Source organism: Simochromis diagramma, unplaced genomic scaffold, assembly GCF_900408965.1.
Source record: "Simochromis diagramma unplaced genomic scaffold, fSimDia1.1 OVJJ01000343.1, whole genome shotgun sequence".
NCBI lineage: Eukaryota > Metazoa > Chordata > Actinopteri > Cichliformes > Cichlidae > Simochromis > Simochromis diagramma.
In genome coordinates this window covers 8,104,191-8,122,517 of record NW_024386831.1, presented here as the reverse complement: position 1 = coordinate 8,122,517, position 18,327 = coordinate 8,104,191, and the positions used below count along the sequence as shown (strand labels likewise).

The 18,327-nt window shown below is 43.7% G+C and overlaps 1 protein-coding gene across 6 annotated transcripts in view; it reads right to left on the bottom strand.

Moving 5' to 3' along the window:
* Window positions 1–18,327, bottom strand: part of lrp1bb (low density lipoprotein receptor-related protein 1Bb) — a 250,031-nt gene that overhangs the window by 126,251 nt on the left and 105,453 nt on the right. For all 6 annotated transcript variants that reach the window (XM_040027788.1, XM_040027789.1, XM_040027783.1 and 3 more), the window contains 9 exons: window positions 17,377–17,496; window positions 16,720–16,848; window positions 13,917–14,174; window positions 12,797–12,959; window positions 9,110–9,332; window positions 7,588–7,780; window positions 7,336–7,479; window positions 5,385–5,621; window positions 4,992–5,172 (listed from right to left, as the gene is read on the bottom strand). In XM_040027788.1, the coding sequence (XP_039883722.1) occupies window positions 4,992–5,172; window positions 5,385–5,621; window positions 7,336–7,479; window positions 7,588–7,780; window positions 9,110–9,332; window positions 12,797–12,959; window positions 13,917–14,174; window positions 16,720–16,848; window positions 17,377–17,496 (1,648 nt within the window). The remainder of the gene's footprint in view (window positions 1–4,991; window positions 5,173–5,384; window positions 5,622–7,335; window positions 7,480–7,587; window positions 7,781–9,109; window positions 9,333–12,796; window positions 12,960–13,916; window positions 14,175–16,719; window positions 16,849–17,376; window positions 17,497–18,327) is intronic.

The following is an 18,327-nucleotide window of genomic DNA, read 5'->3' as shown; positions in this document are numbered from 1 at the left end:
TCTTTGCAGGACCTGTACACCTCCAGGACATTGCGGCGTGCAGCTCGGATCTCAGCTGACCCTTCTCACCCTGGACACAGTCTGTTTGACCTGCTCCCCTCAGGCAGGAGGCTCCGGTCCATTCGCACCAGAACCTCTCGCCATAAGAACAGTTTCTTCCCCTCTGCTGTTGGACACATGAACAATAACCATATGACTGTCCCCGCCACTATCACATGACCCTACGCTGTGTTCACTGCATCATTCCATGTTTGGCACTGATCACCACCTGCACTCATGTATATATCTTTCAACGTAGCACTCTTAATTCTTACTCTCATGTATATATCTCATGTATATCTCATGCACATATCTTTCTACGTAGCACTTTTAATTCTTATCCCTACTTTTATTTTTTCCATGTCTATTTAAGTGTTATTTATGACACCATGTTTGCACTGAAGCACCGCAGCAATTTCCTAATGTTGTAAACCTGCTCAACATTTGGCAATAAACCCCATTCTGATTCTGATTCTGATATATAATGATGTGCTACGTGACCGCTAGCTACACAGCTATGTTAGCATAACATAAACACAGTGAAGCTGGAGGATGAACGCTAACTTTTTTCGCTAAAAGTTAACGTGAGGGTTCCTGATGGTTAGGGACAAATACACTCGAATGGCAGGATGCTGTAAACGGACCAAACTTCAGTCAGGAGAACAACTGAGATAATACGAGGTTAGTCATTAATATACTTCTACAACATGGGAACAGAGCAGCTGCAGAGAATTCAGCATGAATCAATCAATGGTACAGAAGTGGAGGAAGCAAGAAGAATAAGCTGAGTAAAGTTTGACTTATCTGACTGCTTTGTTTTGCTTAATCCGCCTTATGGTCCGAAAAATATGGCACTACTGTTAAGTAGATGTCTTCTTAGAGTTTATGAAGACATTTCAATAACATTTTTGGTTGCCTTCTTTTTTAAGATCTACCACAAGCTGGATGACTGAGAACTTAGACACATGGAAAATAAAACCTGTGTGATAAAGTGAAGTATGGCCAAGGATCTCAAAAAGCAGCCACAGTCTAAAGAAACAGCTGAGAAACAAAGTCAGTGACATGTGACATCATCATTAAAAAACATGCAAGCATGCAAAAACCTAAGAAATCAGGAAGGCCTCTGCCAGGTCAGAAATCTGAAGTTTTCCCCGATGAAGACGAAATGGATACAAACTAGATTCTCCATATTTTAAAAGCAGGTAATCAGACACGTGTTTGGACTTCAGTTGTCGGAGCTTAAGAAACATTTCAGGCTTCTCAAGCTAAGCTTTACTAGACGTCAAAGTCAGACGGTCCATATTTTCAACCAAAGTGCTTCAGTGTAGCTTCTGTATGTCGAGAAAACAGCTCCCGGAGGACCAGTGGTATGTGAAACACGATTGGGTCAATAATTCGACAGGTCTTTTCTCCAGTAACCGTGCCCGAGAGATTTTCTCTTTGAGGATTCCTGGCTGAGCCACGTGGCCCCTTGTTTCTCATCAATGATAGAGAGCTTGGCAAAGAGATGATGAAACAGAATCAGAGATGGGGCTGAATGAAGACTCCCACTGTCTCAAAGTCATCTTTACGACCTCATGAATTATTCACAGCACCCCGGCTCCCCACTCAACATGCAGACACACATATGGCTACATGCAGAACGGCAAACACGGGCATGAAATCAGACATCGTGGCATTTTCACCGTTATAGTAGAAGACGGTTCACAGCTGACTTAAACACAGACCTGAATTGTCCACGTTTCATATTTTCATTTAAATCTGCAAGTTATCCAGAAGCAAACATGACAAAAACTAGAATTTGCAGCATTACTTTTAGTTTCTAATAATCTGTACTGTTTGCTAAAAAATGTATAGAGCGTGCCACGTTATTACATAAGCCTCTAAACTGTAAACAGGTGATAAATTAAAGCAGAAAAAGCTAAAGCGCCCACCCCTGCAGTGAGCACCTTCCTCGGCCCTGTTATGCTGTGTGTGTGGGGGGGGGGCTTTTCAATTCAGATGATAAGGACAGCTCCTCTCCTCTGGCATGAGGGGTCACTGGATAGCTTTATGAATATAAAAATGATGTGACTCATATGCCATGGCCTTCACAGTTTCTAGATCTCAGCCCAGTTGAATGCCCAGCCTTCATCGCTGTCATGAAAACAGCAAAGTAGGGAATCTCTTTTTAGCACTGCTGCTCCGGTTAATGCCCAGGCGGACCGGATCCTTACGAGACACCTTCATGATGGTTTTGTCCATAAATGTGTCGTCCATCTGTTTGCACACTCATGCAGTCGCTAAGAAGCTGACCAAGTGTGATTAGTAACATATTTTTTGCCATGTGTGTGCTTCATGAATAAATGTATTCAGTTTCTAGGTATGACACTATTAGTGTTAATCGTGTCAACACAGACTAGAAGCAGCAAAGTGAGGAAAAAATAAGGCATCGAGGATGCAAAAGATCAGAAGATGTGTTGGAGAATTGCTTCCATTTCACCTTAAGAGACTCTTCCAGCAGAGCAGATAGAGATCAAAGGGCTGTCGGCTTCAGGCTGAACGCTTCCTCAGAAGCCCAAAACTAGCTCTTCTAATCATTTGTGCTGTCAGTGGGAGGGTTGGAGTAAAAGTTATTAATCCTTATACAAAAAAAGTGACACGGTTCTTTGCCACCCCCAACTCTGCTGCTGTGGCACATCTGTCAGCACTGAAACTCTCAGCGCCATCCTGATTAGCCTTAAAGTTTAAGGCTATGTTCTCATATCAGCTGTTTAACGTTTTGTTCTTTACACGTAACGCAAACATGATTTTTTTTAATAATCCCTCAGATAAACGTCAGTTTCCTTCCTGCAGCACTGCAACGTGACTCGTATAGCAACGCTGGAATCAGTTTCATTGTTGGAATCGAGAATAAGACAGAGAGCTAAAAATAAAGGCAAACTGTCTACTGGTAACTGTTTTCAACAAAGGGGGGAAATAAAACTAAACTAGGAATGAGTAAGTTTTGTTTTTGCTTTGGTGCGTGTCCCTATAGCAGCGAAACAGCTGTGTATAGCAAAATGTTTGGAACAGTCCCTTGAGGCTTGGAAACTAATCTCTGACTGCAATGGATTTGGGGAGTGTTAATACGATTTAAGCCTTAAAGTATTAATCCCTAAGAACCTTAAGACACTCAATGAATTTGGGTTTTGCAGCATCAACTCTATATGATAATTACCAATCAGCCAGCAAAGTTCAACTTATAGGAATGTGCACAGAAATGCTTATAAGATTGTCCCTGAGAACTCCACAGAATTAGCTATTAAATGGTTTAATTGTGGCTAATGAGCTGCTTGGTGTCGTTCTTGGAACGAGATGAGTGAGTTAAAGGCTGCACAAGGGGCTTTCAGAAAAACAGATGTTCTTTCAGTTTAATCGTGCTGATGAAAATTATTCATATGTTATCATCAATCACAGGAGATGTCTGCTAAAGCAAACTGTTTCCAACACTTTCTGCAAAGTAATAGTTTAAGAAACTTTGGGAATTCATGCTAGTGCGAGAAAGTAGCATCTCACATCGTGCGGTGTGTCAGCATATGTGCTGCCATATATGGGCTGATGTAAAAGCACGAGCCAAAGAAATCAGAGATGGTTTAATAAGAGCAGCTATATCTCTCTGCTTTATTGGTTTATATAATGTCACCAGTTTCTGCAGCACATACACTGCAGCATTGCAGCTATGCACACAGTGGTGCCTTCACAGTAAGCTGCTAATGAGCTTGTAAAATGCATGGTTTTCCTTTTCATGCAGTTCAAACATACAGTATATACAGTAACCTAGATATAAAACGAGTATACTGAGACTGAACACTGAAAAAACCGTGTCAGCATCAGACTCAAATATCCATCGGACGGGCCTCACAAGGAACGGAGATGTCATTTAAATCAGGTTATTGCACATTACCTAATGTCCCTCAGCCTCTTACAAACACCTTGATAACAATCCCAACATTTTTCTCACTGAAGTATTGTTTTCCCACAATTTAGGGGCCTACATGAAATATTACTTTGGGCAAAGGTTAAAGGCGAAACTCTCCACAGTATCCTGCCAATTCTTCAAAACCATTTAATTAATCAAAAACAAACAACAACAAATTTGAGGACACCAATATTCACATTTAGGACATAGAAGACAGATGGTTTGAAAGAGAAGTGAAAGAAGCATCTATGTCCACTGAGAATGGCCATCTTTGAACAGAGGGGCGGGGCTTATGACATCAACTGTCTGCCATCTATAATCTAGTTCTGAGAACCTTCCCAGACGCCACCTGACCTCAGGAAATCACATGATAGGGTGGGGCTAGGTGGGTTCACCCGAAACCTTGGCTGATTTTCACACCTTGGCTCGTGTGATTAGGTAGAGGATCAACAAGGGGTTCATGACCCCCGTGGGGGGACACTCCCCTAGGACTTAAATCTGGGACTCTCCACCTTTTGACCTTAGAACTGAAGAAGCTCCTCGGATGAGAGATGAAACGTCTTCAAGCAACTTAAAGAAGTCCAGACTCTTTTCTTTCCAAGCGCCTTAGACTACGATGACCTGGATGACTGAGAAGCTTCACAGACATACAACAAATAAAACAGGGCGCGGACATTCATTCGTTATTTGAATTTTACCAACCAGGTCTAAAATCTGATGGCAATTTAAATTCTGTACAACACACTAGCGAGGCAATAAAAAGCGTAACATTTTTACCTCTGAAGTTGTTTAAAGTCCATTTAGTGATGAGAGTGAGAGTGGCAAGATAATTGCTTTCCTCACTTTCTGTCAGGGCGTAAAAAATGGAGCACACACCACGCACGTGCTGTTTTGGTAATGTTTTCCAGCATTATGGCCTGTCTGCATCTAACTGATGCTTAGCCATACCTGCACAGGACCAACAAACTATTTCTGCCACTGAATTCTGCTCGTGTAATATTATTTTTCTGACCTGTTCAGAGGATCCACCACAATGGCCCGGGGGTGAGACATATTGCCTTCCAGCAAAGTCTTCCTGGTCTGGGAAGCTCTGTCCAGCCTGGCAACACTGATCGTCTTCCTGTACCCATCGTTGGTCCAATACAAGTTATTCCCAATCCAATCCACTGAGATTCCTTCAACGTTGTCAAGTTCTACAACAAAAGAATTCAACAGAACTATCAAATATATGCCACATCATTATCTATACACACAGCTCAGCAGGATTTATAAAAGACACCAAATGTTTTATAAATGTTGTTACATCATTAAAGAACTTTGGGGTTAGTGTTATACAAAGTGTAACAAATGTACATTTTAGGCTGTTGGAGTGTGTTAAATGTAACATGACTGCACTCGGACGCACCATCTTTCAGTATAGTCTCTCTGCTGCTTCCATCTATTTTTTGCCGCCCAATCAGGAAGCTGGTGGTGTCAGCAAAGTAGACGTGTCCCAGCTCTGCGTGGTAGTCGATGGCTCGAGGGTTGACCAGGTCTTCGATCGGCACCATGTGCTCGTCACTGGACTTGATGTTCATGTCCAGGCCTCGGATCACTCCCGGACGCCCCTTACCGTAGAACAGGAAGATATCGTTTTTGGGCTCTACAAAGCAAGAAAGGACAGCGCCCTTTTTTTACTGTTATTGTCAATTAATTGGTGTAATTCATCAGTGCTGATCCTAGCATTAAACCCTCTTACTGGCCACATTGTTCTCATATGTTTGCCAGAGCCTGGGCCATTCATTTACCCTAATGGAGCCAGTAATCAGTGCCAATGACTATACTCTCCCCCCTCAATCACAGCCCTGCTACGAAGCTGCCTTTAGCGTAAGAGAAGAAAAATGCTTGAGCAAACAGACAATTGCAATACTTACCCTGCGCTGTTTCTGAACTAAAAAAAAAGCACGCCTGAGCAGAAAGGCCCGGAAAGCTGAGGCAGCTCCTCGCCTGCCGCTCAGGGGACTTTATGTTCTCGAACCCTTTGGGATCCTCTGGAGACGCAAAGGGAGGAATGAAGGAGGGCTTCCATTGAAAGAAGCAGACCTCTCCTCACTCTTAGCCCCTACCCAGGAGACTAGGATGCTGAGGGTGAGGACCACACATGTCTCACTCCAATTTATCATTTCGTGGGGGAGATACCAACTACCCAGGAGACAATTAAGCATTGCACGAGACCCAGATATCAAACCCCACTGTGACTGCTCTTTGAACAAGGACTACCATTTAACACTAAATCTCATTATGCTTAGGGAGATGGAAAGCACGAGCAAAAAGAGATAGTGTCATCAGAACATCTATGAGGGGGGCATAAATCAAACGTGTCACGCTTTGCCTCCCGATGCTTCGTTACCTCGATCGAAATGTGGCGGGCCCTAAAATTGTGTCATCAATTTGATCCCCTGCTTTTATTGTCAACTACACAATGTCCAGCGATTGATCAGACTGGCCGACAAATGCAGACAAACTTAAAACCTCATTATTGCAACAGTCAGTCAGACTCGCGACAGGTCGATAGCAGGACATTACTCTCAAACGGGTGTGTATTCACCATTCGCTGTGATCGTCATCGCTGTCGGGCGAAGGCCGTGCATGCGTGGCATATGCTTGGCTCTAATATGGTACACGAGCAGAAGATCCTTGGCTGACATTAGTTCAGATTCTTTTCAATTAGAAAAACTGCCAGAGAAAACCTTTTAGATCTGTGCTCTTTAACTTTGACTCCAATCGGCTCACAGTGAGTATTCTAATAATATTCCATCCGTCTTCTTCCACTTATTGAATTTGGGGTGCTGGCTGGGTTGGGGCGGAGCCTATGCCAGCTGGCACAGATTAAAAGGTAGGCTGTTAGCTCAGAGGTAACACGGATAACCTGGAGCACCGGGACAGAGCCGACCTCCGCACAGATCCCCAGCAGCTGCTTGTTATGAGGCAGTAGTGCTAAGCACCTCACCCCGGCGTTCTAAAATTCAGCATGTGGACTGGAAGAGCCAGGGATCGATCCACCAACCTTCAGATCAGGAGACGCCACAGCCGCCCCCACAATGATACTGGTTTTTGAAATAACATAGAGAAACTATTTCTGACATTCTGTGTCGGTTCTTTCTCTCTAAGAGGAAGTGATGTCCAGCTTGTGAGCAAATGTGCCAGCTGCTGTATTTTGTCAAAACCAAACTTCTCCCACTGCAGTTTCCAAACTCAAGTATCCCACAGAGTGGTTTAAGTCTAATCCTATAACAAACACTGGGGGCTGGGAGGTTGCAAAAATATTAGCATCTTCATAAAACACAGTTTGACTCCGCAGCAGATCTTATACTAACTTTTACAGGACATTCCATCGAAGCCCAGGCTGTAGCCCGTACGACAGCGGCAGGTCCTGGACTTGTAGCTGCCGCTCAGAAGGCAGATGTGGGAACAGCCGCCCGGCTTTCCGTATGAATCCATTTCACACGCATGACTTCTGACTGTGAACGAAATGAGAAAGAGAAATGTCAGTACTTTTGCTTGTATTTTACTCAAATATATGACAGAAAATAAAAGATACTTGCAAATATGTAGAAACTGTCCTTTACCTTTGGGCTGAGTGAGTTTATGATAAACCCGCAGTCCTTTAGAATTCCCCAGGCTGGCGAGCGTCCTGCTGTCTGCTGTGATGTTGAACCTGTGGATCTGCAGCAGCTCTGCAGAGGAACTCCCTTTGGAAGGGTCAGAGTGGATAGCATAGAGGTAGTCCTCAAACACAGCTAATGAATAAATGTACGACACCTGAAAAACAAGAAAGATCCACATTCCTTTTTTTCATCTTTCATGAAACCAGAAACACACAAAACCACAACATGAAAATAAAATAAAAGAATAATAAAGATGAATGAAGGAAGACTTGCATGAGAGGGACGGGCGATAGCTGTGGGGCTGTTTGGCAGCCCGTGCAGAGTCAGAAGCCTGACTCCACTGGGAGGCTGCTGGCCCTGATACTGCAGCCTCCATGCTACATTTAGCAGCCTGACACCCACACATAGCGACATGGCTGGATGAGCTGTGTTCACAGGAAGTGCACCTAAGCTCACTGGCCCACACTTTGACATCAGGGGCACCAAGAAACACGCGTCAGAATAAAGAAAGAAATAAAAAACAAACCACTCAACCGTCTCCCCCTGTGGAGTTTGACCTCAGCACTCTACTTTCACACGAGATGCTTTTTTAAGGAACTCTCACATACTGCTTCAAGAGCTTGCAGCTCACCTATACAGCACAGGAAGCACTCAGTACCATCTGTATGAAAAACACAGAAAATACCAGCAGGGTCAACTTCAAATAGAGAAGTGGATCTGCGCAGCTAACTGTAATCTCCTCGGCTCACCACAACAGCAGAGAACAACAGAGGATATTTAGATATTTTCTGAAATGACAAATTTTACTCTGTGGAAGTTTAGAAACTCCTGACTGTCAAGTATGAAGAGCTTTAAAATTATAATGCAGCGAGCAAACCTGTGGGGAATCTTCTGATGCGAGCGGCTACGACATTAAAGACCACACACGGGCTACAGAAAAGACAGACAGCGGCAACATCGCATTTGTAATGCAAATGCGATGACATGAAGATACTCCGTCTAATGAGGGCGCGAGCAAATGAATGAGGCAATATCATGCAAAGAACACCTGCATACAGAACACGGTGCTTGATGTGTATGTTCTTCTTTCCTCATAAAGCCCGAGTATCTAGTCCAAGTTGGCTGAAAGGACCCTTTAATGAATAATCATCGTTCGTGATGAAAGGACTCAAAAGTGTGCTGCAGGAGTGAGACTACCAACACGCTCATTTGGAAAGCAGCCCCACGTGCGACTCAATTTCTTCAATTTAATAAACCATTTATTCGCCACACAAAAGCCCCTTTTGTCCGAAATGAAGAGTGAATTAAAACAACAAGCAGTGAACACGCCACCTGCCTTACAGTGATAGAGCACAGTGCCCTGAATCGGAACATTAACCAAAGAACACCCTGTAAGTGGATCCAAATCCTGATAAGAAAAGCCCACGTTAGTCCACAACGTGCGGCCCGTGGAAGGCAAAAATCTGTGCAAAGCGGCACTCACTTGGCTGCCGTGGATAACGGTGTGCCTGTTCTTGCCCTGGTAATCCACCACGTCGATGTAATCCAGGTAGGCATCGGCCCAATACACCAGCTTCTTGACCACATCCAGCGCCACAGCAGTGGGTTGCTCGATTTTATAATCGACCAGCCGGGTCCGGTTGGTGCCGTCCATGTTACAGCGCTCCACCTTGGCCACGTTCCCATAGTCAGTGAAGAAGAGCATTCTGCAGGAGAGGGGGGGTTAAATCATTAAACGAGGTAAAGGATACCATCATAGTCACAATGTGACCGGAAAAACCTCACCGTGCATCATTTTAGTAGTTTGGTTGCATTTATCCCAGTATGACAGAGTGACACTTGATCCTTACAGCCAACAATCTTAGTCTAATCCAATGTTCGTTCAAGCAGTCGTCAGCAGTTTTGCATCCACCCCCTCGAACATCGACCGCGCACTCTTGTTGAGTGTTACTACTATTGCAACTAACCAGTTGAGGTCCTTGGCCAACATTAGGAGATTTCTCAAGAGTTTGGAAACAGAAATGCAAACATATTTCATCCAATAACTGAATCCCTCAGACGGGGTTTTGCAGGAAAGCCAAACAGAAAATCCATTCAAGCAAACAATATTCAAGCATAAAATGTGACTTTTTGGAAGATCCAAGTCAAAGTTCTGATCTTAATCCAACAGAGATGTTGTGGAAGGACATAAAGTACAAAATGAATACATTCACCAACCCATGCAAATATGTAATCGAGTTTCATGTAATAGTACAACAATCTGATCAAATACAAATACAGTAAAAACGGTACAAATAGGTTAAAACACATGAACGCATTAAATCAGCACAGAATTAATTTTAATTACAAGAAAAAAAGATTTAAAAACAGCATCGCGCTGCCTTTGAAGGCCTTGTAAAAATGACTTGTTAGACTGCTTCTCTGATACAAGCCCATAACCTGGAGGCAAATGTAATAAAAGCAGCATTTTCCATTTCTCTTTGGGTAATTTTGGCGACATTTAGAAAGCTGCAGCAGACCTCGGGGTATGTGAGCAGACACAAAATGACAATGTGTGATGCAGTGAGAAGCCAGCTTCAAAATCAATCTAAAAAGACACAGGGAGCCAGAGTAACTACGGGAGGACAGGTGTCATTTGATTCTTACTACAGGTACTAAATTACATCACCAGAAATAACTGGAATGCTCTTCAGCAAAAGTAACTGCAGCTCTGAAAGTTTTTAAAATTGCTCAGGTATGCACATTCAGTCATTTATATGGAAGGCTTGCCCCGCTGCCTCGCTGGGACTCTGTGAGGATGGATCTCTAACAGCTTCCAGTGATAACCAGCTCCAGCCAGAGAACGACGGGAAGCCGACTTAATCTGCACAAGTCAAACCAGAGGAGAGACGGGCTGCCCTTTGAACCCTCGACCAAGCTGTGCTGAAAAACTGCCGGCATCAGCAAACCCAGCTCCCCAAACAGGTGCACCTCCACGTGGCATATCAATGACTGCTTTCTAGGATTAGGACGGAGCCGATACTGTATTTGTGCGTTCTGCAGCTATGATCAGATCCTTGTTGGATTCTGGGAATGAGCACCTGTGAAAGTAAAAAGCACGGGGGCAGCGAATAAAGGCAGGAGCCTCACAGCTGGAGAATCAATGAGCAGCGTATCGGCCAAAACTACAGCAGCGTCAGGACACGGCTGGTTTCTTTCAGATCCTCTTGCACTTGAAGGAGTGTAAAATCACGGAGGCTTAATTTAAAATAATGCTCTGAACATAATTCTGTAAAAAATTAATTTATAATAAATACAAAAAAAAGTAGCGTTGCAGTGTTTGACTCTGGCAACAGCTTGAAGGCTTCAACGTTGTTTTTGTACGACAAATCTTGCTGTTGACCTTTGATGATTCCTGACTTCCTGCAACGCCATCAGCAGGGTTCCAGTCGTGACTTTTGAGATAATAAATGAAATATTTTTTACAGGATAAATCAGCATAATAACCTTGGTGATCTTTTGTGCCATCAATGCATCTTTTTATTTCCAAGTTCGACACCTGCAAAACTGAAACAGTCCCAAAAATATAAAAATGTCAGTAATCAGATTCCAGGCGACAATTTTGCTCCCCTCCAAACAAATTATTAGCATGTATAAATGCAGACTTTACTTCCATGGACGGGGCTGACGGTGTGATGCAACAGCAGGATTTTAATTATTTTATAATATCAAAGCTCGGGAGGAAACTTGCCAGCAGCGCTTCTTCATCACGGGTATACACGCTACACTAAAATAGGACTCGTGGGAGAGGACGCTTCAATTTTGTAGTGCTGATAAAAATTCTAGCTGATAAACAAACCATACCATCCATCAAACTCAGAAAAGCTTTTTAGAGAGAAGAAAAGGCTGTCCATCAAGTTAAAATGCTTATCCAATAGCAAGAGAGGCAAGGATGCAGAGGGACGGAGTGCCAAACCAGGGCACAATCTATAAACACTGCTCCTCACGCTGCGCTGCTATCTAACACCTCCCTGATTTCTTTTGTTTTCACTCCATTGCTCTGGGCTGACAGACCTCTCTCAGGCTGTACCTATTTCTCACCAATTAGAGTCAGGAATAAGGCTCCGAGAGTCCATCTATCCAGCAGCCTGCAAAACCAGCTCCCTCGTGGGGCAGCGGACTCGAGACCACTATCCATCTATATCTACAGAATAAGGTTCATATGTGTATGCGAGTCATGTGTGATTACAGCACAACCACTTAGGAGCCAGCCTGACTTGGAGCACATCACAGGGAGTGCAGTGTATTCACTGTAACACAAACGAGAACAAAGAGCTGCAGCCAGCCGACTCTCCCTGCCTTTAAAAAACCAGCTAATTATTTTGGTGAGAGGTTTACGGTCGTAAACAGAGGTGCTGGATAAGCGTGGATTATAAAGCAGAAATCCCCAACGTGACAACAGCGTGAATGAATTACACGTTAGGTCAAAGGTTCGTTTTGTCTCGGCCTTACGAGGTCTGTCGTGACAGTTTGACGTGATCGCAGACGATTGTTTCCACTGCCAAACAGCCAAAAACAGGACGGGTATACATGGAAAAATTAGCTTTGACTGGTCACAAATACTGGAGCTTTGCTGTTCCCTGGCGAGACCGGGTTGCTGATAATTGGTTCACCGGCTGGTACAGCTGGGCCATGCAGTGTGTGTTTGTTCTGCACGGTGACACAGGAAACTCCCGAGAAATAATAAATTCTCCAACATCGTGATCGCTGAGACTGTCAGCCGCACGCTCTAAATGTTACAGTTTTCACTGAGAGCAGTGTGGGAATATGTTTTCTTCCACTGGTGCTGCGCTTTTTCGTTGATCTTCAGAGACAAAAATCCTGTAATGAAAGTCCTGTTGGGGCCTGTTCTTCTGTGGGATGTGAAATCAGTGAATACAAATGAATGTCTAGACAGTAGCATCACCAGTTATTCACCAAATTACACACAGAGAAAATGGCTCAGCTGAAGGACAGGAAATCATTTAAATCCCTTTATTGTAACCCTCTTATACTCCTCCTGATAAATCTCTTGTTATCAGCACTGAAATGTAATTTTTTGTCCTTTCTCTGATATTTTTTTCCTCTGAAAAATGACACGCGGTGATAAATGAGACTTGCGTGGTGGCTTTCTGAGAAGGTATGCACTCACCCCATGAGAGGATCCAGAGCTATGCCTTTAGGATTGAGCAGGTCTAGCTGTAGGACGGTAACGCACGTGTCCCCGCCGCTGTCACAGACAAAGATCTTGTCAGTGACGCGGTCAACAAAATAAAAGTTTCCTGTCAGCCAGTCAATCGCCATCTGCTCCACATCTGCAGCGGGAAAGAAGGAGACGCGTTAGATCCTCGCATAGAACAGATGCCATGTAAATAAAATAAGGTTTCCGTGGCAACCAAAGAGACAAAAATAATGATGAAACAGAAGCAGCGGGTGGCCTGGTTATCTCGACTTTTAGTCTTTAGTCACAGATCTGAGCTGATGAGGTTTGATGCTTTAAACTCGAAGCACGAGTTCTTTCTTTGCACGTTTGTAAAGTATCTGAAGTTATGAAGCTTTGTTTGCAAGGACACATTTAGAGGGGGACGACTTTTCCTTACAGAGGGTCTGTCGCCACTCATGTCCAATGACCCTGCAGAAATATTACTGCAGCAACCCTGCAGCATTTGCATTAAAGACGTTTTCTCCACGTCCGAGCTGAGATCAAACTGACAGCAATGTTGTTGTTAAGATGCTGTGAACAGTTTCCTGACGGCAAAGGCAAACTCTGCTACTCATGATGAATAAACTAAATCTTTATTTGTGCAGTTGTTCCAGTGCCCTTTTAAACGATACCATGGCCATTAATAATTCTGATTAGCTTGCAGCTTTCTATGAGACTTTAACAAATGAAAGTCGAGCACATTTGTTATGAAATGGGCTATAATTCATGGGAATCTTTACTAGAGCAGAAAAAGGTAGCACTTCTGAAGCAGCGCAGCGAGTGCAGCGAGTGCAGCGAGTGCAGCTCGCAGGCCTGAATGGCGATTGCAGGATAAAGATGAATTCCAAAACTGCTGAGGCTAACCTGTCGTAAGCCTCGGTGATAATGAGGAGATAGAGCGAGAGAGCTCGCAGGTAAGAGAGAGAGGGAGAGAGCAAAGTACAATGAGAAAACAAAGAAGCGTGAGCCCCGGATGATGCTCGCCACAGGCAGGAATACCTTTTATTCGTGTGGTTAGACGGCTGTTTATCAGAAAAATGAACAAAAGAAGAAACTGATATAAACATACGCTGCAAACTTTGTTGAGTTCGTATTTCCTGTTCCCGTGTGAATCCACGCAGGCTCCTTGTCACAGCACAGCGGAGCTGCCCAGAGGACTCTGAAGACAGCACCCAGCACACACTTTCCTGGTTCTGCTGGAAATCCAGAGCCAGCGTCCCATTTATCCTCAAGGACCTGAGCGGCTGAAGGCCGCTTCCATTTAGATGGGTGACGACGATGCGATCTGAGCCACCGATGAGAAGCGCTGGCCGGCTGTCGCCAGGATCTGAAATAAAAATACATAAATCTTATCGTGGGATGACTCAGCAAAGCTATTCTGCTAGCTCAGTAAAGTTTCCCTTAAAAACAGCGTGATATGCAAAATATATGAGCGGAAAGACCATCGGAAAGTTTACTGTCTAACTGTTCAGTGTTAACCCAACCAAGGCAAACATGCACAATATTTCTAATTCCACCACTGCACAAACAAACAGCTGGAAACACTTTCAGGACAGATTTCTTGAAGCTCAAATAACAGAAAAGCATCGGCATTAACGCAGATATGACATGCGAGTGTTCACCAGCACACACTCCCGCCTGGACTCGTGGAACGAGATCTGCGGTGGTGGAACTGAAATAAGCCTCTTTATGGGCTTAATTGAGCGTGCACAGTCTCTGACATCAGGTTCACCCCCTGAAAGGGCCCTTATTTATCCCAATCTTCAGCACAAGTTCAAGTCAAGGGCTGCCCTCCTAATATAGGTAATAAATCAGAATGTCCACTCAAATAACTGCTGGTGCGTGACGCAGGGACAAGCGTTTTTCTCCCACACTGGGGGGTAGATGGGACTTTGACCATGCAAGGCTACAAACATGTATCATGGGAAAAGATAAATATCAAAGTTATTATAAGGAATTAGAATCATTTTATTTCAAACATGTCTGCACAATGTTTATGCTGGAAAAGCAGCAGGATGACGTTCACACTTTGTCTGTTCAAATTCCATTATTTACAAATCAATATTCAGAAATCAACAGTATATAATTCATACATGTTTAACTATATACAAGTCTGCACTCATATACAACGCACGCAACTGAAGCTCATAAAGCAAAACAACAACAAACTACATTTTGACATAAACTAGGTGTCAGGTTACAGGATGTAGGAGCCAAAGGATGAACTCAAACAGGCAGCTTTATTAGGCCGTAGCAAAAACATCCAAAAGCAGAAACTAGAAACTAAGGACGAGAACAAAGACACTAGGAAACTAGAAACTGGGTGCAAGGATAACAAGGACCACAGAGGAAACACACAGCACATGGAAGTGGGCGAAGGAAAACACAGGGCTTAAATATACAAGGAAGTAATGAGGGAAACAGGAAGGAAACACAGCTGGACTAATCACGCATAATGAGACAAGAGGAAGCAAAACTAGATGCACTGGCATAGGACACAGACTTTCAAAGTAAAACAGGAAACACGAGACAATCACAAAGATGCAGACACTGAGACAGAGACACGACTGAGTGGGAAGATGAAGGGAACAAGGAGACGAAACGAGGAACACCAGAAAGGAAAAGTAAGAGAAACCAAAATCCAAGGACTAAAAATGTAACACAAGCAGAACCAAAACCCACGAATAACAATAATGAGAGAATGTAACTAAAACACACACAGCACTGTGACACCAGGCGCCCTGTGGATGTTTTCTTTAACTTAATGACGAGGTAAAGCCAATCCTGACACAGGCGGCGGTGTCCAATCACAGCTCATGTTCACACAACATTGAGGTTAAACAACCAAACATATCCGGTTACATCTGACACAACCACGTGACACTAAATGTCTTTAACAGCTTCAACTATCATCTACAGAAAGTACTGATAACTGTATTTTGCATATATCAAATAAAGATGTTTTCAACATCAAATTTGCACTTCAAACATTTGTAATCGAGTAGAAATGAAGAGCAGACGGGTGTCGTCACATTTATGTTAGGAGAAAGTAAAACTCACTGAAGTCAGAGTCAAAGCAGAGATTAAACCGAGATTAAATCCCTAAAAAGAAAAATGTGCGCTTCAGAGTCCCGACTTCAATCTTACACTCGCTGCGTTAATATGTTTTTCATACCCTGCTGCTCCTCATCTCCTGGCCTCTGAGAGCTCCATCAGGAATTTATATTCATGAGCTTTTACAACTAATGGTAACCCCATAGTTATCCTTGTACCACTATCGCTCTCTGCTAAATTAATATTAATGCATGTGAGCATTGGGTTCAGTTAAGTTTATGGGTAATCATATTCAGTTTATTCTTGGTAGGACACCAGTCACCGTGATTAAAAGCTGCACCAGCGGCGTTCTCCCCAACAAGACGTGTTGGGCCTCCAGCTATTTTCAACCCATATGCGCCAAAGTGGCAACAACCCTAAAAAACAAACTTGCAAACGACACAACTCAGGACTATTTACACACCGCACTCACCAAAACACAATAACTCTTTGATTTGTCTAATTTCTACAATAAGTGGGGCAGATTTGTTAGCAGCATCGGGCATTAACATAAATCACGGTGATGTCAGGTATTGTCTCTGCACAAAATACTCCAGACTGCGCCCACTTAAAATCTCATGCTCATTAATTTGATCATTATCCTGGGTTGACCACATCCAGCCGTCCCCGTGTGGTGATGGATGTGGTCATCGCTCAGTCCCATTAATCTTGCGCTACCAGTTCTTGTGAAAAGCGAGGAGACGATAAGCCGGGATTCCACGTCTGAACGAGACAGAACGCGTACGCTGTGCTAATTATGATGCAAGCGTGCCACTCACCTTGTTTGGCTTTGCACGATATCCTGTTGGGCTGCAGGATGTACCCTTCTGTGCAGCTGCATCTGTATGACCCGTAGGTGTTGGTGCAGGTTTGGCTGCATGCTCCATACATGGCACATTCATCATGATCTTATGGAAAACAGGAAGAGAGTCATTTGTAACAAATTAGGTGCTCAAACATGACCCAAATACATAAAGTATACTTAATGCGGCCTCACTCTGGCACCTCAGGTATAATTACTTTTATAAGAAATGCGCTGCGCTGTAACGGCGCTTTCTCACGCCTCCCCGAGCAGAATCAAACTCCAGCAGCACTCCCACTTCGTGAAACTTTTCCTCTCCATAATTATGCAATTCTACGCACAAGTTATGTGCAGAATTCAAATAATTCAGTGCAACTGTAGCAAAATCATGTCCTGTGCCCCACACCATGAAGAACATAAAAAAAGCATGAAGAATTTGTATACATGTGTAAGGATGTGTGTGTGTCTGTGCTGTGCATGAGGCCCAGATGGTTCTCATATAGGCAGCAGCTCCTGCTTATTCGACTGAAAGAAGTGTGGCCGAGGGCAAAAGGAGAGACTTGCACGGAGAGGAGGGAGGAAAAGGGGGGAGCGCTCCATGGCAGGAGGCCCCACCAGCGGTGCAGGATCCTACCTCTGCAGCTCGTCCCGTCCTCCCCAACCTCAAAGCCGTCAGCGCAGAAACAGAAGGTGCCGTTTCTAGTCATGACGCAGCCATAGCGGCACCGGAGCTCGTGGCAGGCTGACAGCAGCTCTGCAGGGGGGGACAGGAAGAAAGGAGCAGAGAAGAAAGGCTATAAATGAGTAGGTGGAATAGGAACTTACTTCTTTGATTATTCAAGCTGCCCATCACAAGTTTGCTTCGATCATTCACTCAATGAATGTAAATGACAGAAATTACAGACGCTCCAATGTAAATGTTAGCTACGGTATCTCTACAGGAAGGAACGAGCTGAAACAAATGTCACTGTGTTGATTATTAAATGTCAAACAACACGGGCCGGAGGAGACTGAAGACATCAGCATTTAAATAACATTAAACTGCATGTTTCATAAGTCCGATATAAACGATCAGACAAACACGCAGAAGCAAAACATATTGACAAACTTTGCGTTGTTAACTCGTCAAGTGACAAACGGGCTGGTAACGGTGCTCAGGAAGCCAACGCTGTCGTGGTGTGATGGGTTATGATGCTCTGGATGGGAGAAAAATGGCTAATTATGGCGTGATGAACATTCAGCAGAATAAAAATGAATAAATGGCACAGTGGGAAGAATAACCCTCGAAACAAAGCTTTAATAGGGCAAAGACTGATATGTCACTGCTGAACATTAATTAATGTCAACTTACAGCCCCAAAGATAAAGGACTGTATTGATTGTGCTCCGGCTTTCCTGCGCTAACCATTTCAAGACATTATGAAATGCTGCTGCAGACCGATTCATTTCGTGACAGGTTGCATTCACATTCAGTAGCATCGTGGGAACACAATGACAGTCGGAGCTCGAGTTATCATTACTTTCTAAATGATGGTCTTTGGGGGGGTTTTGTTGTAATTTTGTTATTTTTAAGATCTTGACGAGTT